Genomic DNA, 25,620 nt, shown 5'->3' with positions numbered 1-25,620 from the left:
GCCTGTTTCGTAATGGTGGTGATGGGATGAGATTTACCAAGGTCTTCACAAACTTATGATTACTGTTAACTTATATATGCTGGTAGTAGTATATTCCCAACATACTTGCTGTAATTGTGATGTTGGTGCAAGATTTATATTCTTTGGTATATACATATGTATAATTTGTTTTACAAATGTTTTCATCCTGACATACATGACCTGTTATCTCCTGCTGACCACAGAATGAAGATCCTCTGAAATGCAGATGACCCTACAGTCACATCACAGTACCGTGACACCACACAAGCTATATTAAACAGACAATTGCATTACACAATTAGGACAGTGCCTCACCCAGAACAGAATGTCTACATCCTCTAAAAAGTTCTCTGCCACCCATTTAACTCCAGACAAACATACTCCAACCTGCACCCTTCCATCACTTTGAATGGCCAATCGCTCCCACATGACAAAACACCTTGCTCACAATGCAACAACCACAATGATGACACTGAACACTTTTAGAGATTTGGATAAGAAAAAGAATTCTTGTATTGTCCTTTACAACAGATCATCTAATTCACTAAATTATGCCTCACCTGCATGGTCATTTCCCCTGTCAGCGAATACAAGAGCTCGTAGAACAATCACTGGCAACAAAAAAAACACAGATCCTCCCACTGCAATGTTACCTCTGTGTGCTTGTTACTCGGTCCTTTACAGCAGCACAAGACTCTCCCCACCTAAACCACTCCATAACTAGCCATCACCCCTTAATGAAAATAAAAAGCTTACCCATACTTCACACTTGTGCAACATATAATCACAGATCCCTCCCCTCCCTGCACACACCAACAAAGACAACACTGACAAAATATATACAAACCAGAATAACCCAACAAGCATAAAACAATAATCCTCCCAACTCATTTGTGAAAGCCCCCCATCAGACATACATCCATCTCAAACCATATTTCCCAGACTTGTGAGTTACACTTTCTCTGGACACCACTAATCCCCACATTACAACCATCAGTTCAGCATACCACAAAACTCTTCTTGCCCTTGATGCATTTACCACAATGAAGACACTGAACACATATAGCTGATTTGCCCCGCACTGTTCCTAAATAGACACACAACAGCAACAACAATAACACCATGCTTTGTGACCAGTAATCCTGCCCGTTGGACTTGATCAGCTTCCTTAGTGCTGCAGAACCCCCGTAAAAGATAGACAGGACTCTTGGGACAGGAAGGTTAGGTATAATATTATAGAACAATCACTTATAAACAGAAGCATGGTAAAAAAAAAAAGAAAATCAAGACCTAAACAGCATCAAACACTAATAATTACCATAAACATTTACTTTCTGCTTACTGCTGGCTATGTGCCTTGTTCACCTCAGGGATATCAGGAGATTTCACTCCCTCATGCACAAAAGTGTTAACACATTACAGAATTTATTCAAAGAGGGAGATTTTGGTGCTGACTATTAACAGTATACCCCATTTATTATAGAAATGTGTTCACTTATGCAGACTTTGTTTATGCCGCATTTTTGTGGAGTATAAATTCCGATCAGTATTTCATTCATATTTGGCTTCTAACTATCAAGAGGTCAGCTCTGAATATTTTTTGAACTTATTTCAAAACCTCGCTGGATCTCAGCATAGTTTAGAACATTGCATTGTAATTGATTTTGAAGATCACTAAAAATATCAAATGTGAGCTTATCCTGATTTAGTGTTATGAACAGACTATTATGTCCCTGTTTTATAGGGTTATGACCCCTTGAAATTGCCCTGCATATCGTTACAGTATTTGACTTGCTTTGGCTTATACTTGATATATGTTATCGCTTACTTGATCCACAACAGGTCTTTTAACAGGCTGCTTACTTGATCAGCTATAGTTCTTTTAACAGACTGCTTACTTGATCAGCAATAGGTCTTTTCACAGATTTTAGTCAGTCTAAATTCCCTAATGTCATTTTTATCTATACTGATCAGCTACTTATCTAGCTCTCTATACCTCTTATGCCCATTCCCTCCTGGAACATTCACAGGGGAGGGTTACCACAGTAGAAGAATGAACTCCAGTGCCACTTCTTATCCTTTTGTGCTTCACCCTCACTGGCAGAGGGCAACACTAGCAGTGTTTCCAGAGGCTCCTACCAAATGTTCCTACCAATTGCTTTTACCTGATGTGACTACCTGTGTTCATGCCTAATTATTAGTTTTAACCAACTACTTATACCTAATGCTTCCATCTATCTTTCCTACCCTCTGCTTCTACCTGATGTTCCTACCTACTACTTTTATGTATTGCTCCTATCATTTTAAGAAAAGGGAAGGCTAGAGCATAACATGCACCACAAGAGCATCTGTAGTTATGAAATGTGTGAGGCAAGTGTTGTCAAGTGTTATATGCAACAAGGAGAGATTGTATGTTTGCAAACAGAATTCCAGTATTCCACGTGTGGGTGAGGTAGAAAGAAAAGACAGCTACTAAGGTCAGAGGAGTGCAACTGGAGAACCACTAAAGTTTATTACACAGCTGTCACTAAACCCTCAATACCCAGGCAGATAGGACAGTAATATACATCCCTGGTCAGTGTCTGCTTACCAACCACAGCCTACCAAGATCAGCTACAGGTTGTACCTCTCTAGTCTGGTAACTCCCATAGTCTGGCATGTTTTGAATCTGCTGCCATTAATTTGTGGATCTGCCACCAGGGGGAAGGGGCTCTGTTAGCAGCTCTAAGGTGCCAAAATCTGTTTGCTCTGCAGCTAAGCAAATTAACTGTCCTGTTGATTTTGTATAATCAGTTTTTTGCTGAAAATGAAAGCCAGAAAAGTTTAAAAGTTTTGGAAAACTTTGAAAGGAGCCAGGAGTACAGAATTAGACTGTGCACTTATAAAGTGGTTTAAGCTCCCACATAATGAAGGTGTTAGCTTTTCTGGGGAGATACTTATCAAAGAGGCCAAGGTTTTTCATAGTGAACGAAAGCGAGACTCTGACTGTGAATATTCGCAAGGATGGTTACACAAGTTTAAGTAGAGACATGGAATTTCAGGACAGTGTGTGTGCGGTGAAAAGCACAGTGCTGACATGGAAGCTTGTAGTGTGAGGTCGTATTAAAAGAATAGAGAAAAACTCCAATTCTCTGTTAAACAACGAACAGCAATATGTACAGGGCAAGAGAAAGTGTACAAGCCTGCTGCCTAGCTGGTACTGACACAGTGTGGTTTGGCTGCCTTGACAATAACAACAAAACAGTAATGGTAACGAGTCAGCCAAAGCCTACTACCAATCTATGGTCGTTCATTATTTTAACTACTTGTCACAAAGCTGCAACAAAGTTTGTGGAGGACTTTGCACAGCTAGTGACAGTGGAAAACTTAGCCTAAGAACAAGTGTATGATGCTGGTGAATCTGTCCTGCGTTGACATCATATGCCACAAAAAACCCTTGCCCAAGATATTGAGGGGTCTGCATTTGGGGGTACTTCTGATGTAATAATGAAACCTTGTTTGGAAGCATTAGTGGTCGCATTATTTCCTGTTTTAAGCTTTGTTCTACCTCTGATAACACAGCAATAGATGAGTGGAATGAGCTACAAGTCTAGGGGTCAGGCATATATTTACATAGGGGTTCCCTTAGAGGTCAAGTTTTGTTTTCCAGTATTTTTTTTGTGTTCTGGCAATGGCCAGGTCCAGGGGTTGCAAAATTAAAGAGGTTTAACCTGTCCCTGTACCTAAATGCACCTACATATGACCCTACCTTATTCTTAATTGAACTGTGATGAGAAGTTGTATGGATAAGAAGGGTCATTTGAAACATGAAACTGAATGATGGTGGATGACTAAATGTAGAATATTTTATTTTTTTATACTTTGTCGCTGTCTCCCGCGTTAGCGAGGTAGCACAAGGAAACAGACGAAAGAATGGCCCAACCCACACACATACACATGTATATACATACATTCCCACACACGCACATATACATACCTATACATTTCACCGTATACATACATATACATTTCTTTTTTATTATTATACTTTGTCACTGTCTCCTGCGTTAGCGAGGTAGCACAAGGAAACAGACAAAATAATGGCCCAACCCACCCACATACCCATGTATATACATAAACGCCCACACATGCACATATACATACCTATACAGTTCAACATATACATACATATACATACACAGACATATACATACATGCTGCCTTCATCCATTCCCGCCGCCATCCCACCGCACATGAAATGGCACCCTCTACCCCCGCATACACACAAGGTAGCGCTACAAAAAGACAACAAAGGCCACACTCGTTCACACTCAGTCTCTAGCTGTCATGTGTAATGCACCGAAATCACAGCTCCCTTTCCACATCCAGGCTCCACAAAACTTTCCATGATTTACCCCAGACGCTTCACATACCATGGTTCAATCTGTTGACAGCACGTAACCCCAGTATACCACATCGTTCCAGTTCACTCTATTCCTTGCATGCCTTTCACCCTTCTGTATGTTCAGGCCCTGATCACTCAAAATCTTTTTCACTCCATCCTTCCACCTCCAATTTGGTCTCCCACTTCTCCTCATTCCTTCCACCTCTGACACATATATCCTCTTTGTCAGTCTTTCCTCACTCATTCTCTCCATGTGACCAAACCATTTCAATACACCCTCTTCTGCTCTCTCAACCACTTTCTTTTTATTACCACTTATCTCTCTTACCCTTTCATTACTTACTTGATCAAACCCCCTCACACCACATATTGTCCTCACACATCTCATTTCCAACACATCCACCCTCCTCCACACAACCCTATCTATAGCCCATGCCTCACAACCATATAACATGGAACCACTATTCCTTCAAACATACCCATTTTTGTTCTCCGAGATAACATTCTCGCCTTTCACACATTCTTCAACACTCCCAGAACCTTCGCCCCCTACCCCACCCTGTGACTCACTTCTGCTTCCATGGTTCCATCCACTGCCAAATCCACTCCCAGATATCTAAAACACTTCACTTCATTCAGTTTTCTCCCTTCAAACTTGCCTCCCAGTTGACTTGTCCCTCAACCCTACAGTACCTAATAACCTTGCTCTTATTCACATTTACTCTCAGCTTTCTTCTTTCACACACTGCCAACTCAGTCACCAACTTCTGCAGTTTCTCACCTGAATCAGCCACCAGCACTGTATCTTCAGCGAACAACACCAGACTCACTTCCCAAACCCCCTCATCGACAATAGACTCCATACTTGCCCCTCTCTCCATACCTCTTGCATTCACCTCCCTAACAACCCCATCCATAAACAAGTTAAACAACCATGGCAACATCGTGCACCCCTGACACATACCGACATTCACTGAGAACCAATCACTTTCGTCTTTTCCTACTCGTACACATGCCTGACATCCTCGATAAAAACTTTTCACTGCTTCTAGCAACTTACCTCCCACACCATATACTCATAATACCTTCCACAGAACATCTCTGTCAACTCTATCATATACCTTCTCCAGATCCATAAATGCTACATACAAATCCATTTGTCTTTCTATGTATATCTCGCATACATTCTTCAAAGCAAACACTTGATCCGCACATCCTCTACCACTTCTGGCACCACACTGCTCTTCTCAAATCTGATGCTCTGTATATGCCTTTACCCTCTCAATCAATACCCTTCCATATAATTTCCCAGGAATACTCAACATACTTATACCTATGTAATTTGAACACTCACCTTTATCACCTTTGCCTTTGTACAATGGCACTATGCATGCATTCTGCCAATCCTCAGGCACTTCACCATGAACCATATATACAGTGAAAATCCCTACCAACCAGTCAACAACACAGTCACCCCCCCTTTTTTAATAATTCCACAGCAATACCATCCAAATATGCCACCTAGCTGGCTTTCTTCTTCCACAAAGCTTTCACTACCTCTTCTCTGTTTACCAAATCATTCTCCCTGACCCTCTGACTTTGCACACCACCTTGACCAAAACACCCTATATCTGTCACTCTATCATCAAACACATTCAGCAAACCTTCAAAATACTCACTCCATCTCCTTCTCACATCACCACTACTTGTTATTACCTCCCTATTTGCCCCCTTCACTGATGTTCCCATTTGCTCCCTTGTCTTACGCTTTTTATTTACCTCCTTCCAGAACATCTTTTTATTCTCCCTAAGATTTAATGATACTCTCACCCCAACTCTCATTTGCCCTCTTTTTCTCCTCTTGCACCTTTCTCTTGACGTCTTGCCTCTTTTTTTTTTTTTTTTTATACATCTCCCAGTCATTTGCTCTATTTCCCTGCAAAAATCATCCAAATGTCTCTCTCTTCTCTTTCACCAACAATCTTACTTCTTCAATCCACCACTCACTACCCTTTTTAGTCTGCCCACCTCCCACTTTTCTCATGCCTCAGGCATCTTTTGCACAAGCCATCACTGCTTCCCTAAATACATCCCATTCCTCCCCCACTCCCCTTACATCATTTGCTCTCATCTTTTTCCCTTCTGCGCTCAATATCTCCTGGTACTTCCTCACACAAGTCTCCTTTCCAAGCTCACTTACTCTCACCACTCTCTTTACCCCAACATTCTCTCTTCTTTTCTGAAAACCTCCACATATCTTCAACTTTTCCTCCACAAGATAATGATCAGACATCCCTCCAGTTGCCCCTCTCAGCACATTAACATCCAAAAGTCTCTCTTCATATGCCTATCTATTATAATGTCATCCAATAATGCTCTCTGGCCTTCTCTCCTACTTACATATGGATACTTATGTATATTTCTCTTTTTAAACTAGGTATTCCTAATCACCAGTCCTTTTTCAGAACAAATCTACAAGCTCTTCACTATTTCCATTTACAACACTGAACACCCAACGTACACCAATTATACCCTCAACTGCCTCATTACTTTGGAGAAATTTGAGAGTAAATGTGAATAAGAGCAAGGTTGTTAGGTTCAATAGAGTTGAGGGACATGTTAATTGGGAGGTAAGTTTGAATGGAGAAACAATGGAGGAAGTGAAGTGTTTTAGATATCTGGGAGTGGACTTAGCAGCGGATGGAACCTTAGAAACAGAAGTGAGTCACAGGGTAGGGGATGGAGCGAAGGTTCTCGGAGCATTGAGGAATGCGTGGAAGGCCAGAACGTTATCTCGCAGAGCAAAAATGGGTATGTTTGAAGGAATAGTGGTTCCAACAATGTTATATGGTTTGAAGGCATGGGTATAGCTAGGGTTGTGCGGAGGAGGGTGGATGTGTTGGAAATTAAATGTTTGAGGACATTATGTGGTGTGACATGGTTTGATCGAGTAAGTAATGAGAGAGTAAGAGAGATGTGCAGTAACAAAAAGAGTGTGGTTGAGAAAGCAGAAGAGGGTGTGATGAAATTGTATGGACACATGGAGAGAATGAGTGAGGAATGATTGACAAAGAGGATATATGTGTCAGAGGTGGAGGGAAGAATTAGAAGCGGGAGACCAAATTGAAGGTGGAAGGATGGAGTGAAAAAGATTTTGAGTGATCGGGGCCTGAACATACAGGAGGGTGAAAGACGTGTAAGAAATGGAGTAAATTGGAACGATGTGGTATATTAGGGTCGACATGCTGTCAATGGATTGAACCAGGGCATGTGAAGCGTCTGGGTAAACCATGGAAAGGTGTGTGGGGCCTGGATATGGAAAGGGAACTGTCGTTTTGGTGCATTACACATGACAGCTAGAGACTGAGTATGAATGAATGTGGCCTTTTTTGTCTGTTCCTGACGCTGCCTCGCTGGAGGGGGGATGCTATTTCATGTGTGGCAGGGTGGCGATGGGAATGGATGAAGGCAGCGAGTATGGATATGTACATGTGTATGTGGGTGTTTTGGGCCATTCCTTGTCTGTTTCCTTGCACTATCTTGCTGATGTGGGAGATGGCGGTTAAGCATAATAAAATGAATAAAATAGATTCAGAGATAGATTTCCGTAGGGAGAGGGAAGAAAGAGTACTTCCCATGTACATATTCCATGCATGTTGTAGGTGACTGAAAGCGGTGTAATCAGGGGGCTAGAAATTCTCTCCTCTAGTCTTTACTTTTCCAAAAGAAGGAACAGAAAAGGGGGTCAAGTGAGGATTTTCTCTCTAAGGCTCAGTCCTCTGTTCTTGACACTACCTCACTAATGCAGGAATTGGCGAATATGTATAAAAGAAATATAGTTACTGTGATATGTGTGGACAGTCCTTAGATACCCATGTTTAGAAGTAGAAATTTCTGAGATGATAGATAATTGATATAAAAGCTTCATCCATTTCTTTACATTTGACTTTTCTTCAACAGGTAACCGTTGTATCATGTGACATGAGAGAATGGGATGCTCCAGAAAAGGCAGATATACTGGTGTCTGAATTATTAGGCTCATTTGGAGACAATGAACTCTCTCCAGAATGTCTAGATGGTGCTCAAAAGTTCCTAAAAGGTATTTATATGATTTGTGCAAAGATATGAGTGTGTTTTTGTATTATGTATAGCAGTAGTGTCATGATATAACATGTGCACCAAAATTTCTCCCATTTTTTCTTTATAACTCAAGCTGTAGCAATATAATGTGAGCCCAGCTGGCTACACACCTGAGGGTGCCAATGCTGTGCATGCCATGCTGCCTACCTTTTCAGTTCACGGCTTCACTGAGTAACAACACATCGTTTGTTACTAAAATCTGCCAGGAGACACCACAGAAAGGTCTGTGGGGCCTTGTTATGGATAAGGGGCTGTGGGTTTGTTGTATTACACATAGCAGCTAGAGAATAGATGTGAGTGTGAGACTTTTTCTTTGTCTGTTCCTTGCACTACCTCACTAATTTGGGGAAAATAATAAGTATGAAAGAAAGATTTTTAGAACTCATCTTCTCAATCTCATGAATAGAATGAGTTCAGATTTCATAAACATGCATATCAAAGCGTATGTAGTCACAGTTTAGAACACTTTATGGACTGTTATATATTTTCAAAGCCCACAACACTTTCCAAAGACTGCTATTCTTCTTTTCCTTATCTTTCACTATTTTCCATTTACTTTTCTCAGAATGGTCCTACTCCCTCCCACATTCACCTTTGTTTACTCACTATAGGAACTTTTTTACTTCTTTTGCAATAGTAGTTCCGATTGATATGTTGCACTTATTTCAAACTCGCATGCTGTTGACACATTATGCCACCTTTTCACCAAGCGTGGATGTTGAACCTCTTCATTCTATTTAAACCTTAGGAATGTGCATGAATTTTCCTTTTACAGGTATCTCCTCTCCCATTGTCCTTTGTTAAAAGTAAGCATTGAATTTTTTCCTTGTGACTTTACAGAGGATGGCATCAGTATCCCAAGCAGCTATACATCATTCCTGAGCCCTCTGCAGTCCGCAAAATTATACAATGAAATCAGAAATTGTCGAGAAAAGGATAAACACTACCTGGCTCATTTTGAAACTCCGTATGTAGTTTACTTACATAACAAAAAGGAATTAGCCCCATCACAGCCTCTCTTTACCTTCAATCACCCTAACAGAGGTTAGTGCACAGAACACTAGTAACCTGTTGAGAATTATTTGCTTATGCAAGGGCCAATTTATTACCAAAATACAAATTTTATGTGAATATAGATGCAGTAATACACATTACAGTGTGAAATTTTTTTTTAGTAAAGTAAATCAAGGGATATGGGGAAATCATCCATCATGTTGAAGCTATATGAGGGTTTAGTATATAGCTTCCCTAATGTATAGGGGATAATGTTTAGGATAATAATAATTATTGGAAGTTAGAATTTGTTTTATGATTGGGCTTTTTAAATGTCATATTGATTGCACTATAATCACTTTTTTTCTTTTGCTTTTACAGATAAAGTGATAGATAACAGAAGGTATAAGTCACTTCAGTTTCATATTACAGAAGACAACGTTGTGCATGGCTTTGGTGGATATTTTGAGGCTAAGTTGTATAAAGATGTTCTCTTGAGCATTAAGCCAGAGACACATTCCCGTGGAATGTTCTCTTGGTTCCCAATCCTTTTCCCTCTAAGGGTAAGTAATTTTGATTCTAGTCCCACATCTCATCCTCATGCATAGCATTTACTACCCAAGCCCTTTCATAAGCATGAATAGCATATAGGACATAAAATCTGAAAGAAGGATAAAAGTGTATGATAATAGAACATAATTGTCACTATTTGATGGCTGTTGATTACATATGTGAATGGCACAATCCATCCCCTATCCTATATTCTCTTGCCTTTTACATGGCAACATCCCTTTGCTTTATTCCATGAAAGTGAAAGTATCCAGGGAGCAAGACTGCCTTGATTTGTGAGTACAGAACAGTTGAAGAATAATTGTTCAGAGACCTCAGTGTGGAAGTTGCATCTTGGGCATGAGGGGTTTGTGATATGTTGAATCATTGTTCATGATGCTGGAGAGATGGATGGTATCGGATATGCACCTGAAAAAGGGTAACTCATGCATGTCTGGAGAGTAGATTTTTACATGAGTGTGCATCTGGTGGAAAAAATGGAAGTGAAGTGTTTTAGATATCTAGGAGTGGACTTAGCAGCGGATGGAATCATGGAAGTGGAAGTGAGTCGCAGAGTGGGGGAGGGAGCAAAGGTACTGGGAGTGTTGAAGAATGTGTAAAAGGAGAGAACTTTATCTCGGAGAGCAAAATTGGGTATGCTTCAAGGAATAGTAGTTCTGACAATGTTGTATGGTTGCGAGGCATGGGCTATAGATAGGGTTGTGAGGAGGAGGGTGGATGGGTTGGAAATGAAATATTTGAGGACATTATGTGGTGTGAGGTGGTTTGATTAAGTAATGAAAGGGTAAGAGAGATGTGTGGTAATAAAAAGAGTGTGGTTGAGAGAGCAGAAGAGGATGTGTTGAAATGGTTTGGACACATGGAGAGAATGAGTGAGGAAAGATTGACAAAGAGGGTATATGTATCTTAGGTGGAGGGACAAGGGAGAAGTGGGAAACCAAATTGGAGGTGGAAGGATGGAGTAAAAAAGATTTTGAGAAATCAGGGCCTGAACATACAGGAGGGTGAAAGGTGTGCAAGGGATAGAGTGAATTGGAACGATGTGGTATACCGGGGTTGAGGTGCTGTCAATGGATTGAACCAGGGCATTTGAAGCATCTGGGGTAAACCATAGAATGGTCTTTGGGGCCTGGTTGTGGAAAGGGAGCTGTGGATTTGGTGCATTACACATGACAGCTAGAGACTGAGTGTGAATGAATGTGGCCTTTTTGTCTGCTCCTGGTGCTTCCTTGATGGAGAGTGGGGGGATTTCGTGTATGGCGGGGTGGTGATGTGAATGGATGAAGGCAGCAAGTATGGATATGTACATGTGTATGTATGTATATACATGTGTATGTGGGTGGCTTTGGCCATTCCTCGTTTGTTTCCTTGCATTACCTCGCTAATGCAGGAGATGGTGGTTAAGTATAATAGAAAATGAATACATAATGTCTTATGGAGTGCAGTTTAAGGCTCAGTTGGGAGGGTGGTTGTCCAGTCATTTCAGCTTGTGTATGTTTTTTAAGTGTCACATTTGTTGGGTTGAGAAGATAGGCTTTTAAAGTGTGAAGCAGGGATAAAACTTTATTAAATTTGGGGGGGTTAGGGGTTGTTATGGAAAAGTTTGGATGGGAAGTGTCTACTTTAGTGGTGTTGCAAAGAAATGAGTGCCAAGCATATTGGGATGAGATTGCAGGTGTCATGTTTTTTGTTGGGCAGATGTTTGATTTTATATGTTTATGGTTGTTAGGTAGCCAGTGATTCCACTCATGGCTCTGCTTCGTGGAATTTCTGGCTTTGTTTATTTTAGATGGTGGATAACAAGTAAGTGATGCTTAATTAAGAGTGGAAAGGATGAAACATTTCTTGCGAAGACAAGGCAGTAAGGGGTCACTTTGATATATTGAGGATGTAAGGCATGTGTATGAGTAAGAAGAGAGGAAAGTGATTGGTTCTCAGTGAATGCTGGTTTTGGCATGGGTGCGTGATGTCTCCATGGTTATTTGATTTGTTTATGGATGGGGTTGTTAGGGAGGTGAATGCAAGAGTTGGAGAGAGAGGCAAGTATGCAGTCTGTTGTGGATGAGAGGGCTTCGGAAGTGAGTCAGTTGTTGTTCGCTGATAATACAGCGCTGATGGCTGATTCGGTTGAGAAACTGCAGAAGCTGGTGACTGAGTTTGGTAAAGTGTGTGAAAGAAGAAAGCAAAGAGTAAATGGGAATAAGAGCAAGGCTATTAGGTTCAGTAGGGGTGAGGGACAAGTCAATTGACAGGTAAGTTTAAATGGAGAAAAACTGGAAGAAGTGAACTGTTTTAGATGTCTGGGAGTGGATTTAGCGACGCGGATGGAAGCGGAAGTGAGTTACAGGATGGGGGAGAGGGTGAAGGTTCTGGGAGCGTTGAAGAATGGGTGGAAGGCGAAAACATTATCTTGGAGAGCAGAAATGGGTATGTTTGAAGGAATAGTGGTTGCAAGGTGTGGGCTATAGGTAGGGTTGTGCAGAGGAGGGTGGATGTGTTGGAAATGAGATGTTTGAGGACAATCTGTGGTGTGAGGTGGTTTGATCAAGTAAGTAATGAAAGGGCAAGAGAGATATGTGGTAATAAAGAGAGTGTGGTTGAGAGAGCAGAAGAGGGTATATTGAGATTGTTTGGTCACATGGAGAGAATGAGTGAGGAAAGATTGACAAAGAGGATATATGTGTTAGAGGTGGAGGGAACGAGAAGTGGGAGACCAAATTGGAGGTGGAAGGATGGAGTGAAAAAGATTTTGAGGGACTGGGGCCTGAACATACAGGTAGGTGAAAGGCGTGCAAGGAATGGAGTGAATTGGAATGATGTGGTATACCGGGGTCGACGTGCTGTCAGTGGATTGAGCCAGGGTATGTGAAGTGTCTGGGGTAAACCATGGAAAGTTTTGTGGGGCCTGGATGTGGAAGGGAGCTGTGGTTTCAGTGCATTACACATGAGAGCTAGAGACTGAGTGTGAACGAATGTGGCCTTTGTTGTCTTTTCTTAGTGCTACCTCGCATGCTCGCGGGGAAGGGGGATGCCATTTCATGTGTGGCGGGGTGTTGGTGGAAATGGATGAAGGCAGCATGTATGAATATGTACATGTGTATATATGTATATGTCTGTGTATGTATATGTGTATACATTGAAATGTATAGGCATGTATATGTGCATGTGTGGACGTATATGTATATACATGTGTATGTTGGTGGGTTGGGCCATTCTTTCGTCTCTTTCCTTGTGCTACCTCGCTAATGCGGAAGTGTGTTGAGGGACAGGTTAATTGGGATGTACGTTTGAATGGAGAAGAATTGGAGGAAGTAAAGTGTTTTAGATATCTGGGAGTGGACTTAGCAGTGGATGGAACCATGGAAGCAGAAGTGAGTCACAGGGTGGGGGGAAAGGTTCTGGAGTGATGAAGAGTGTGTGGAAGGAGAGAACGCTATCTCGGAGAGCGAAAATGGTATGTTTGAGGGAGTGGTAGTTCCAAAAATGTTATATGGTTGCGGGGCATGGGCTATACCTGGGGTTGTACGGAGGGGGGCGGATGTGTTGGAAATGAAATATTTGAGGACAACATGTGGTGTGAGGTGGTTTGATCGAGTAAGTAATGAAAGGATAAGAGAGATGTGCGGGAAAAAAATGTGTGATTTGGAGAGCAGAGGAGGTTTTGGTGAAGTGCTTTGGACATATGGAGAGAATGAGTGAGGAAAGATTGACAAAGAGGATATATGTATCAGAGGTGAAGGGAACAGGGAGAAGTGGAAGACCAAATTGGAGGTGGGAGGATAGAGTGCAATTTTGAGCAATCAGGGCCTGAGCATTCAGGAGGATGAGAGGTGTGCAAGGAATAGAGTGAATTGGAACGATGTGGTATACTGGGGTTGACATGCTGTCAGTGGAGTGAACCAGGGCATGTGAAGCATCTGGGGTAAAGAAACGTCTGTGGGGCATGGATGTGGATAGGGAGCTGTGGTTTCAGTGCATTACACATGACAGCTAGAGACTGTGTGGCAGGGTAGGAAGGCAAGCAAGTATGAATATGTACATGTGTATATATGTTTAGGTCTGTGCATGTTTATGTACATGTATGTATATGTTGATGTTTATATGTATGTATTTGTGTGTGTATGGGCATTCATATATATATATATATATGTATGTGAGTGGATTGGCCATTCTTCGTCTGTTTCCTGGTGCTTCCTCGCTGACACGGAAAACAGCAACTAAGTATAAGTATAATGTATTAAACACACAAAAAGAGAGATCCGTACACGGTGAAGTACAGCCTGCATCTAATGCTGTAGGTGCTGGTGCAGCTTGAGTCAGGTGAGCACAGAGGTTACAAGCCCAATTTATCAGAGAAGTGTGCCGCTACTTGGTGTACTGCATGGGATGATGTGATTAGATCATAATTCAGAATTTTTTCCCCAAATCTCAAGGAAATATTGTTTGTTAATTCACCACCTTTCTCCCCTATCCCTGCGGATAGGGGAGAAAAAATACTTCCCACGCATTCCTCACTTGTCGTAGAAGGCGACTAAAGGGGACGGGAGCGGGGGGCTAGAAACCCTCCCCTCCTTGTATTTTAACTTTCTAAAAGGGGAAACAGAAGAAGGAGTCACACGGGGAGTGCTCATCCTCCTCAAAGGCTCGGATTGGGGTGTCTAAATGTGTGTGGATGTACCCAAGATGAGAAAAAGGGAGAGATATGTAGTATGTTTGAGAAAAGGAACCTGGATGTTTTGGCTCTGAGTGAAAGGAAGCTCAAGGGTAAAGGGGAAGAGTGGTTTGGAAATGTCTTGTGAGTAAAGTCAGGGGTTAGTGAGAGGACAAGAGCAAGGGAAGGAGTAGCACTACTCCTGAAACAGGAGTGGTGGGAGTATGCGATAGAGTGTAAGAAAGTAAACTCTAGATTGATATGGATAAAACTGAAAGTTGATGGAGAGAGATGGGTGAGTATTGGTGCATATGCACCTGGGCCTGAGAAGAAAGATCACGAGAGGCAAGTGTTTTGGGAACAGCTGAATGAGTGTGTTAGTGGTTTTGATGCACGAGACCAGGTTATAGTGATGGGTGATTTGAATGCAAAGGTGAGTAATGTGGCAGTTAAGGGAATAATTGGTGTACATGGGGTGTTCAGTGTTGTAAATGGAAATGGTGAAGAGCTTGTAGATTTATGTGCTGAAAAAGGACTGGTGATTGGGAATACCCGGTTTAAAAAGAGAGATATACATAAGTATATGTATGTAAGTAGGAGAGATGGCCAGAGAGCGTTATAAGATTACATGTTAATTGATAGGCGCGCGAAAGAGTGACTTTTGGATGTTAATGTGCTGAGAGGTGCAACTGGAGGGATGTCTGATCATTATCTTGTGGAGGTGAAGGTGAAGATTTGTAGAGGTTTTCAGAAAAGAAGAGAGAATGTTGGGGTGAAGAGAGTGGTGAGAGTAAGTGAGCTTGGGAAGGAGACTTGTGTGAGGAAGTACCTGGAGAGACTGAGTTCAGAATGGAAAAAGGTGAGAACAAAGGAGGTAAGGGGAGTGGGGGAGGAATGGGATGTATTTAGGGAAGCAGTGATAGCTTGCACAAAAGATGCTTGTGGCATGAGAAGTGTGGGAGGTGGGCAGATTAGAAAGGGTAGTGAGTGGTGGGATGAAGAAGTAAGATTATTAGATAAAGAGAAGAGAGAGGCATTTGGATGATTTTTGCAGGGAAATAATGCAAATAAGTGGGAAATGTATAAAAGAAAGAGGCAGGAGGTCAAGAGGAAGGTGCAACAAGTGAAAAAGAGGGCAAATGAGAGTTGGGGTGAGAGAGTATCATTAAATTTAAGGGAGAATAAAAATATGTTTGGAAGGAGGTAAATAAAGTGTGTAAGACAAGGGAACAAATGGGAACTTCAGTGAAGGGGGCTAATGGGGAGGTGATAACAAGTAGTGGTGATGTGAGAAGGAGATGGAGTGAGTATTTTCAAGGTTTGTTGAATGTGTTTGATGATAGAGTGGCAGATATAGGATGTTTTGGTCGAGGTGGTGAGCAAAGTGAGAGGGTTAGGGAAAATAATTTGGTAAACAGAGAAGAGGTAGTAAAAGCTTTGTGGAAGATGGAAGCTGGCAAGGCAGCAGGTTTGGATGGTATTGCAGTGGAATTTATTAAAAAAGGGGGTGACTGTATTGTTGACTGGGTAGTAAGGTTATTTAATGTATGTATGATTCATGGTGAGGTGCCTGAGGATTGGCGGAATGGTTGCATAGTGCCATTGTAGAAAGGCAAAGGGGACAAAGGTGAGTGCTCAAATTACAGAGGTATAAGTTTGTTGAGTATTCCTGGTAAATTATATGGGAGGGTATTGATTGAGAGGGTGAAGGCATGTACAGAGCATCAGATTGGGGAAGAGCAGTGTGGTTTCAGAAGTGGTAGAAGATGTGTGGATCAGGTGTTTGCTTCGAAGAATGTATGTGAGAAATACTTAGAAAAACAAATGGATTTGTATGTAGCATTTATGGATCTGGAGAAGGCATATGATAGAGATGCTCTGTGGAAAGTATTAAGAATATATGGTGTGGGAGGCAAGTTGTTAGAAGCAGTGAAAAGTTTTTATCGAGGATGTAAGGCATGTGTACGTGTAGGAAGAGAGGAAAGTGATTGGTTCTCACTGAATGTTGGTTTGCGGCAGGGATGTGTGATGTCTCCATAGTTGTTTAATTTGTATATGGATGGGGTTGTTAGGGAGGTGAATGCTAGAGTTTTTGAGGGAGGGGCAAGTATGAAGTCTGTTGTGGATGAGAGAGCTTGGGAAGTGAGTCAGTTGTTGTTCGCTGATGATAAAGCGCTGGTGGCTGATTCATGTGAGAAGCTGCAGAGGCTGGTGACTGAGTTTGGTAAGTGTGTGAGAGGGGAAAATTGGGAGTGGGTGTGAATAAGAGCAAGGTTATTAAGTACAGTAGGGTTGAGGGTCAAGTCGATTGGGACGTGAGTTTGAATGGAGAAAGGCTGGAGGAAGTGAAGTGTTTTAGATATCTGGGAGTGGATTTGGCAGCAGATGGAACCATGGAAGTGGGAGTGAATCATAGGGTGGGGGAGGGGGCAAAAATTCTGGGAGCCTTGGGGAATGTGTGGAAGTTGAGAACATTATCTCAGAAAGCAAAAATGGGTATGTTTGAGGGAATAGTGGTTCCGGCAGTGTTGTATGGTTGCAAGGCGTGGATGGAGTTGTGCGCAGGAGGGTGGATGTGCTGGAAATGAAGTGTTTGAGGACAATATGTGATGTGAGGTGGTTTGATCGAGTGGGTAATGATGGGGTTGGAGAGATGTGTGGTAATAAAGAGAGTGTGGTTGAGGGAATAGAGGGGGGTGTTTTGAGTTGGTTTGGTCATATGGGGAGAGTGAGTGAGGAGAGATTGACGGGGGATATATGTGTTAGAGGTGGAGGGAACGAGGAGAAGTGGGAGACCAAATTGGAGGTGGAAGGATGGAGTGGAGGGGGATTTTGAGTGATCGGGGCCTGAACATGCGGGAGGGTGAGGGGCGTGCAGGGAATGGAGTGAATTGGAACGATGTGGTATACCGGGGTCAACGTGCTGTCAATGGATTGAGCCGGGGCATGTGAAGCATCTAGGGTAGACCGCGGAAAGTTCTGTTGGGCCTGGATGTGGAAAGGGAGCTGTGGTTTTGGTGCATTATTACATGACAGCTGGAGATGAGTGTGGGCGAGTGTGGCCTTTGTTGTCTTTTCCTAGCGTTACCTCGCACACATGAGGGGGGGAGGGGGTTGTTATTTCATGTGTGGCGAGGTGGCGATGGGAATGAATAAAGGCAGACAGTATGAATTATGTACTGTGTATATATGTATATGTCTGTGTGTGTGTGTATATATATATATATATGTATGCATTGAGGGGGTGGGTTGGGCCATTTCTTTCGTCTGTTTTCTTGCGCTACCTCGCAAACGCGGGAGACATCGACAAAGCAAAATAAATAAGTAATATATATATATATATATATATATATATATATATATATATATTATTTTTATTTTTTTTTATTATACTTTGTCGCTGTCTCCCGCGTTTGCGAGGTAGCGCAAGAAAACAGACGAAAGAAATGGCCCAACCCCCCCCCATACACATGTATATACATACGTCCACACACGCAAATATACATACCTACACAGCTTTCCATGGTTTACCCCAGACGCTTCACATGCCCTGATTCAATCCACTGACAGCACGTCAACCCCGGTATACCACATCGATCCAATTCACTCTATTCCTTGCCCTCCTTTCGCCCTCCTGCATGTTCAGGCCCTGATCACACAAAATCTTTTTCACTCCATCTTTCCACCTCCAATTTGGTCTCCCTCTTCTCCTCGTTCCCTCCACCTCCGACACATATATCCTCTTGGTCAATCTTTCCTCACTCATTCTCTCCATGTGCCCAAACCACTTCAAAACACCCTCTTCTGCTCTCTCAACCACGCTCTTTTTATTTCCACACATCTCTCTTACCCTTACGTTACTCACTCGATCAAACCACCTCACACCACACATTGTCCTCAAACATCTCATTTCCAGCACATCCATCCTCCTGCGCACAACTCTATCCATAGCCCACGCCTCGCAACCATACAACATTGTTGGAACCACTATTCCTTCAAACATACCCATTTTTGCTTTCCGAGATAATGTTCTCGACTTCCACACATTCTTCAAGGCCCCCAGAATTTTCGCCCCCTCCCCCACCCTATGATCCACTTCCGCTTCCATGGTTCCATCCGCTGCCAGATCCACTTCCAGATATCTAAAACACTTCACTTACTCCAGTTTTTCTCCATTCAAACTCACCTCCCAATATATATATATATATATATATATATATATATATATATATATATATATATATATATATTTTTTTTTTTTTTTGTCGCTGTCTCCCGCGTTTGTGAGGTAGCGCAAGGAAACAGACGAAAGAAATGGCCCAACACACCCCCATTCACATGCCTTGATTCAGTCCACTGACAGCGCGTCAACCCCGGTATACCACATCGCTCCAATTCACTCTATTCTTTGCCCTCCTTTCACCCTCCTGCATGTTCAGGCCCCGATCACACAAAATCTTTTTCACTCCATCTTTCCACCTCCAATTTGGTCTCCCTCTTCTCCTCTTTCCCTCCACCTCCGACACATATATCCTCTTGGTCAATCTTTCCTCTCTCATTCTCTCCATGTGACCAAACCATTTCAAAACACCCTCTTCTGTTCTCTCAACCACGCTCTTTTTATACCGGGGTTGACGTGCTGTCAATGGATTGAATCAAGGCATGTGAAGCGTCTGGGGTAAACCATGGAAAGCTGTGTAGGTATGTATATTTGCGTGTGTGGACGTATGTATATACATGTGTATGGGGGTGGGTTGGGCCATTTCTTTCGTCTGTTTCCTTGCGCTACCTCGCAAACGCGGGAGACAGCGACAAAGCAAAAAAAAAAAAAGAAATTATATATATATATATATATATATATATATATATATATAGATTGTGTTTTGTTGTTAAGAAAAGACCCAACTCATTATTCCAACTCATTAGTGAAGAAAATGAGTGTGGGTCTTGGGGTGCTTTTTTGCTGCTCGAGAAAAAAACGGATAATGGTGGATAATATCAGTGTGGTAATTTACTTTTCTTATGCCCAAGTAAAACATTGTTTTTCTTCTGAGAACATTCCATGGATGGCTAGAACAGATGATGGACACACTTATTATAATGAGCTCAGTTTTATTATTGCTACTTGACCATTGTACAAATTCATTTTTGCTCAAATTCATGCTATTTCTTGATCATAATTGCTCTCTTTATTTTTGAGTGAAATTATTTTTGACTGCACTGAATATTCTATTTGTTTTAGGAACCTGTTCCAGTTCATATTGGGGAAGTGATGGAGGTACACTTTTGGAGGTGCACAAACAAGAAGAACGTATGGTACGAGTGGTGTGTTACAGCCCCACAGATAATATCTATACACAACCCAAATGGTAGAGCACACACCATTGGATTATAACAAAAGAAGTCAATAGGAGACTTTTATTTAATGTTATATCAGTGGATGCTGGTAAGCCTTGCTATAGAAAAATATGCTGCCTGAAACTCAGTTCCCTGGCTTTATTAGAACAATTTGAGTTGCAGGAAAGTTACTAGTAAAGCCTGAAGCATCCAATATAATTTTTATATGCCTTAATGGGAACTTGTATAAATAAAGGTTTCAAAATTAACATTGTTACATACCAAAAAAAAAATTAGGCCATTTATGCAGTCACATTATTCAGGTTGAGTGGTTTTGAAGGAGGTATTCAAGAGATGTATTGAAGTTGAATTTTGTATTTTTATACTAACTCTTATTGCACCCTAATCATACTCTTTGTTTTAGTCATCAAATACTTGGAAAATTATCATATGTAAATGCATGAAAACAAAAGAGATTGGTGACAATTTGTTTTAAGCATTTTCTTCATTATTAGGCAATTTATAGTAGTCATTTGACCCCAGGTTTCATGGTGAGTATTTGATTTTCATGCACAGTTATTATGAGCTGAATCAATTATTTATTTCCATTGGCCTACACTGTTATCCTTCTCACTTGGCAGTTTGACATTGCTCATAGGATAACAACCTTTTTCCCTTGATTATTCATAGAACAAGGGTTTATGTAGGCATTCTGGTGTCTGTGTGTCAGTGCTGGTACTGGCATTAGCATCACATTTAATTTTTTCCTTTTGTAAATTGATTAGCTCCAGTAGTCAGGCTGTGTTGTTTTCCCACAACATTTGTTCAATTCTTAATTTTTTGTTTATTAATTTTATATTTTAAGGACTCTCTCTCTCTGGGTGTGGCTAAACTTTGCATAATCTCTTGAATATGTCTTCTGATGATTGCTCATACCCATGTGATCCATTTAAAGAAAATTTTTGTCTTTTTTTTTTTTTTTTCCTCCTTTGGTCATGGCAGTAACTTGAAAGTCTTATGCATGTCCAGTACCTCATTGTAGAAGTGAACAAATTGAAGTTGAAAGAAAAATTGAAGAACTTCAGTTGACATGCAAAATATTCATCTGTTCCTCACTCTGTTAAGTGTTTCAAACTTTTTTCAGCAAGATCTTAGCGGATTTATTCTCTTCTGTCTTGCTAAGTAATGCAGCATTAGAACATTTCAGAATTACTTAGCAGAGACAAGTAAAAGTTTTGTACAACACATTAAAAGCATTTCACGACTTATGCTGATTATTCTGTGATCCCTAATTAGAATTAGTTGAAAGTGCAAGCCTGCCCTTATCACCCATGTTTTAGATATTAAGTAGAGTTGTCCTCATTAATCTCATTCTACAGTAATCTTTACAGTGGTACATTAGAATTAAGAACCTGCTGTAGGTTACTTTCAACATCTCTTACATTGCTTAAGTCATTTTTGAATCCATTTTCTTGCAGTTTACTATATTATGACATGGAATACTTATGTGAAAATCTTGGAAACCTCTTTTCTTGCTTGTTTCCTTACTGAGGAACGAAAAGTTATAGGAGTCACACATATATGTGTGGGGGATAGGGGAGAAAGAATACTTCCCATGCATTCCTCATGTGTCATAGGAGGCAACTAAAGGGGATGGGAGCGGGGGGCTAGAAACCCTCCCCTCCTTGTATTTTAACTTTCTAGACAGGGAAACAGAAGAAAGAGTCACACGGAGAGTGCTCATCCTCCTCAGAGGCTCAGGTTGGGGTGTCTAAATGTGTATGAATGTAACCAAGATGAGGAAAAAAGGAGAGATAGGTAGTATTTTTGAGGAAAGGAACCTGGATGTTTTGGCTCTGAGTAAAATGAAGCTCAAGGGTAAAGGGGAAGAGTGGTTTGGGAATGTCTTGGGAGTAAAGTCAGGGGTTAGTGAGAGGACAAGAGGAAAGGGAAGGAGTAGCACTACTCCTGAAACATGAGTGGTGGGAGTATGTGACAGGGTGTAAGAAAGTAAACTCTAGATTGATATGGGTAAAACTGAAAGTGGATGGAGAGTGATAGGTGATTATTGGTGCATATGCACATGGACATGAGAAGAAAGATCATGAGAGGCAAGTGTTTTGGGAGCAGCTGAGTGAGTGTGTTAGTAGTTTTGATGCACGAGACTGGGTTATAGTGATGGGTGATATGAATGCAAAGGTGAGTTATGTGGCAGTTGAGAGAATAATTGGTGTACATGGGGTGTTCAGTGTTGTAAATGGAAATGGTGAAGAGCTTATAGATTTATGTGCTGAAAAAGGACTAGTGATAGGAAACACCTGGTTTAAAAAAAAAGAGATATACATAAGTATACGTATGTAAGTAGGAGAGATGGCCAGAGAGCATTATTGGATTACGTGTTAATTGATAGGCACGCGAAAGAGAGACTTTTGGAGGGATGTCTGATCATTATCTTGTGGAGGTGAAGGTGAAGATTTTTAGAGGTTTTCAGAAAAGAAGAGAGGATGCTGGGGTGAAGAGAGTGGTGAGAGTAAGTGAGCTTGGGAAGGAGACTTGTGTGAGGAAGTACCAGGGGAGACTGAGTACAGAATGGAAAAAGGTGAGAATAAAGGAAGTAAGGGGAATGGGGGAGGAATGGGATGTATTTAGGGAAGCAGTGATGGCTTGTGCAAAAGATGCTTGAGGCATGAGAAGCATGGGAGGTGGGCAGATTAGAAAAGGTAGTGAGTGGTGGGATGAAGAACTAAGATTATTAGTGGAGGAGAAGAGAGAGGCATTTGGACGATTTTTGCAGGGAAATAATGCAAATGACTTGAAGATGTATAAAAGAAAGAGGCAGGAGGTCAAGAGAAAGGTGCAAGAGGCAAAAAAGAGGGCAAATGAGAGTTGGAGTGAGAGAGTATTAATAAATTTTAGGGAGAATAAAGAGATGTTTTGGAAGGAGGTAAATAAAGTGCATAAGACATGGGAACATCAATGAAGGGGGCTAATGGGGAGGTGATAACAAGTAGTGGTGATGTGAGAAGGAGATAGAGCAAGGATTTCGAAGGTTTGTTGAATGTGTTTGATGATAGAGTGGCAGATGTAGGATGGTTTGGTCAAGGTGGTGTGTAAAGTGAGAGGGTTAGGGAGAATGATTTGGTAAACAGAAAAGAGGTAGTAAAAGCTTTGCGGAAGATGAAAGCCGGCAAGGCAGCGGGTTTGGATGGTATTGCAGTGGAATTTATTAAAAAAGGGGGTGACTGTATTGTTGACTGGTTAGTAATGTTATTTAATGTATGTATGACTCGTGGTGAGGTGCCTTGCCTGAGGACTGGCGGAATGCTTGCATAGTGTCATTGTGCAAAGGCAAAGGGGATAAGAGTGAGTGCTCAAATTACAGAGGTATAAGTTTGTTGAGTATTCCTGGTAAATTATATGGGAGGGTATTGATTGAGAGGGTGAAGGCAAGTACAGAGCATCAGATTAGGGAAGAGCAGTGTGGTTTCAGAAGTGGTAGAGGATGTGTGGATCAGGTGTTTGCTTTGAAGAATATATGTGAGAAATACTTAGAGAAGCAAATGGATTTGTATGTAGCATTTATGGATCTGGAGAAGGCATATGATAGAGTTAATAGAGATGCTCTGTGGAAGGTATTAAGAATATATGGTGTGGGGGGTAAGTTGTTAGAAGCAGTGAAAGGTTTTTATCAAGGATGTAAGGCATGTGTACGTGTAGGAAGAGAGGAAAGTGATTGGTTCTCACTAAATGTTGTTTTGCAACAGGGGTGCGTGATGTCTCCATGGTTGTTTAATTTGTTTATGGATGGGGTTGTTAGGGAGGTGAATGCAAGAGTTTTGGAAAGAGGGGCAAGTATGAAGTCTGTTGTGGATGAGAGAGCTTGGGAAGTGAGTCAGTTGTTGTACGCTGATGATACAGTGCTGGTGGCTGATTCATGTGAGAAACTGCAGAAGCTGGTGACTGAGTTTGGTAAAGTGTGTGAAAGAAGAAAGCTGAGAGTAAATGTGAATAAGAGCAAGGTTATTAGGTACAGTAGGGTTGAGGGACAAGTCAGTTGGGAGGTAAGTTTGAATGGAGAAAAACTGGAGGAAGTGAAGTGTTTTAGATATTTAGGAGTGGATTTGGTAGCGGAAGTGGATCATAGGGTGGTGGAGGGAGCGAAAGTTCTGGGAGCATTGAAAAATGTGTGGAAGTCAAGAATGTTATCTTGGAAAGGAAAAATTGGTATGTTTGAAGGAATAGTGGTTCCAACAATGTTATATGGTTGCAAGGCGTGGGCTATAGATAGAGTTGTACGGAGGAGGGTGGATGTGCTGGAAATGAGATGTTTGAGGACAATATGTGGTGTGAGGTGGTTTGATCGAGTAAGTAATGAAAGGGTAAGAGAGATGTGTGGTAATAAAAAGAGTGTGGTTGAGAGAGCAGGAGAGGGTGTTTTGAACTGGTTTGGTCACATGGAGAGAATGAGTGAGGAAAGGTTTACCAAGAGGATATATTTGGCAGAGGTGGAGGGAACGAGGAGAAATGGGAGACCAAATTGGAGGTGGAAAGATGGAGTGAAAAAGATTTTGAGTTTTCGGGGCCTGAACATGCAGGAGGGTGAAAGGCGTGCAAGAAATAGAGTGAATTGGAACGATGTGGTATACCAAGGTCGACATGCTGTTAATGGATTGAACCAGGGCATGTGAAGCATCTGGGGTAAACCATGGAAAGTTTTGTGGGGCCTGGAAGTGGAAAGGGAGCTGTGGTTTTGGTGCATTATACATGGCAGCTAGAGACTGAGTTTGAATGAATGTGGCCTTTGTTGTCTTTTCCTAGCTCTACCTTGCGCACATGATGGGGGAGGGGGTTGTCATTTCATGTGTGGCTGGGTGGCAACGGGAATGAATAAGGGCAGACTATGAATTATGTGCATGTGTATATATGTATATGTTGAGATGTATAGGTATGTATACGTGCTGTGTGTGGACAAGTATGTATATACATGTGTATGTGGGTGGGTTGGGCCATTCTTTCATCTGTTTCCTTGCGCTACCTCGCTAACGCAGGAGACAGCGACAAAGTATAATAAATAAATAAATAACATATGTGAATATCCTCTGACACCACAGGATCTCATGAGAAATGTTCATAGAAAAAGTTGTCTCATTGCATTTCAGTACAAAAAAAATTTCTTGATACCTGATTGCCCTTTTGTTTTTCCAAGTTTTCAATACTAACAAATTATGGCCACATTTTCATACATCCTGACTGTGGCTGTTTTATTAATGTGCCAAATTTAGAGTTTCTTTTGTATACCTCACAATATCAAGTTACCTCTCATGACAACAGTGAATGCCATGTTTTGCCTGAGAGCTTTGTAAACACTTGTTTCATGGTGTACATTCATCATAGCACATTTCACCTTACACAAGAATAACCTTTTCGTGAATAACATTATTAGTCTCAGTACTTTTCTCAGCACATACAAAGTAAAACAAGTGAAATACCTCATTTAGGTCAGGATACAAGCATAATCTTTCCT

General features: G+C 41.4%; 1 protein-coding gene across 1 annotated transcript in view; it reads left to right on the top strand.

The window, feature by feature from the left end:
* The window catches only part of csul (protein arginine N-methyltransferase 5), a 106,048-nt gene extending 84,686 nt beyond the window's left edge, over nt 1-21,362 (top strand). Inside the window, exons 9-12 of the mRNA XM_071672279.1 lie at nt 8,366-8,504; nt 9,386-9,589; nt 9,920-10,101; nt 20,002-21,362. Of these exons, the coding sequence (XP_071528380.1) occupies nt 8,366-8,504; nt 9,386-9,589; nt 9,920-10,101; nt 20,002-20,154 (678 nt within the window). The 3' untranslated portion in view covers nt 20,155-21,362. The remainder of the gene's footprint in view (nt 1-8,365; nt 8,505-9,385; nt 9,590-9,919; nt 10,102-20,001) is intronic.
* The last annotated feature ends 4,258 nt before the right edge of the window (nt 21,363-25,620 follow it).

The sequence above is a fragment of the Panulirus ornatus genome, chromosome 17, assembly GCF_036320965.1.
Source record: "Panulirus ornatus isolate Po-2019 chromosome 17, ASM3632096v1, whole genome shotgun sequence".
Classification (NCBI taxonomy): Eukaryota; Metazoa; Arthropoda; class Malacostraca; order Decapoda; family Palinuridae; genus Panulirus; species Panulirus ornatus.
The sequence above is the reverse complement of the archived record's forward strand: the minus strand, read 5'-3'. Positions and strand labels throughout refer to the sequence as shown.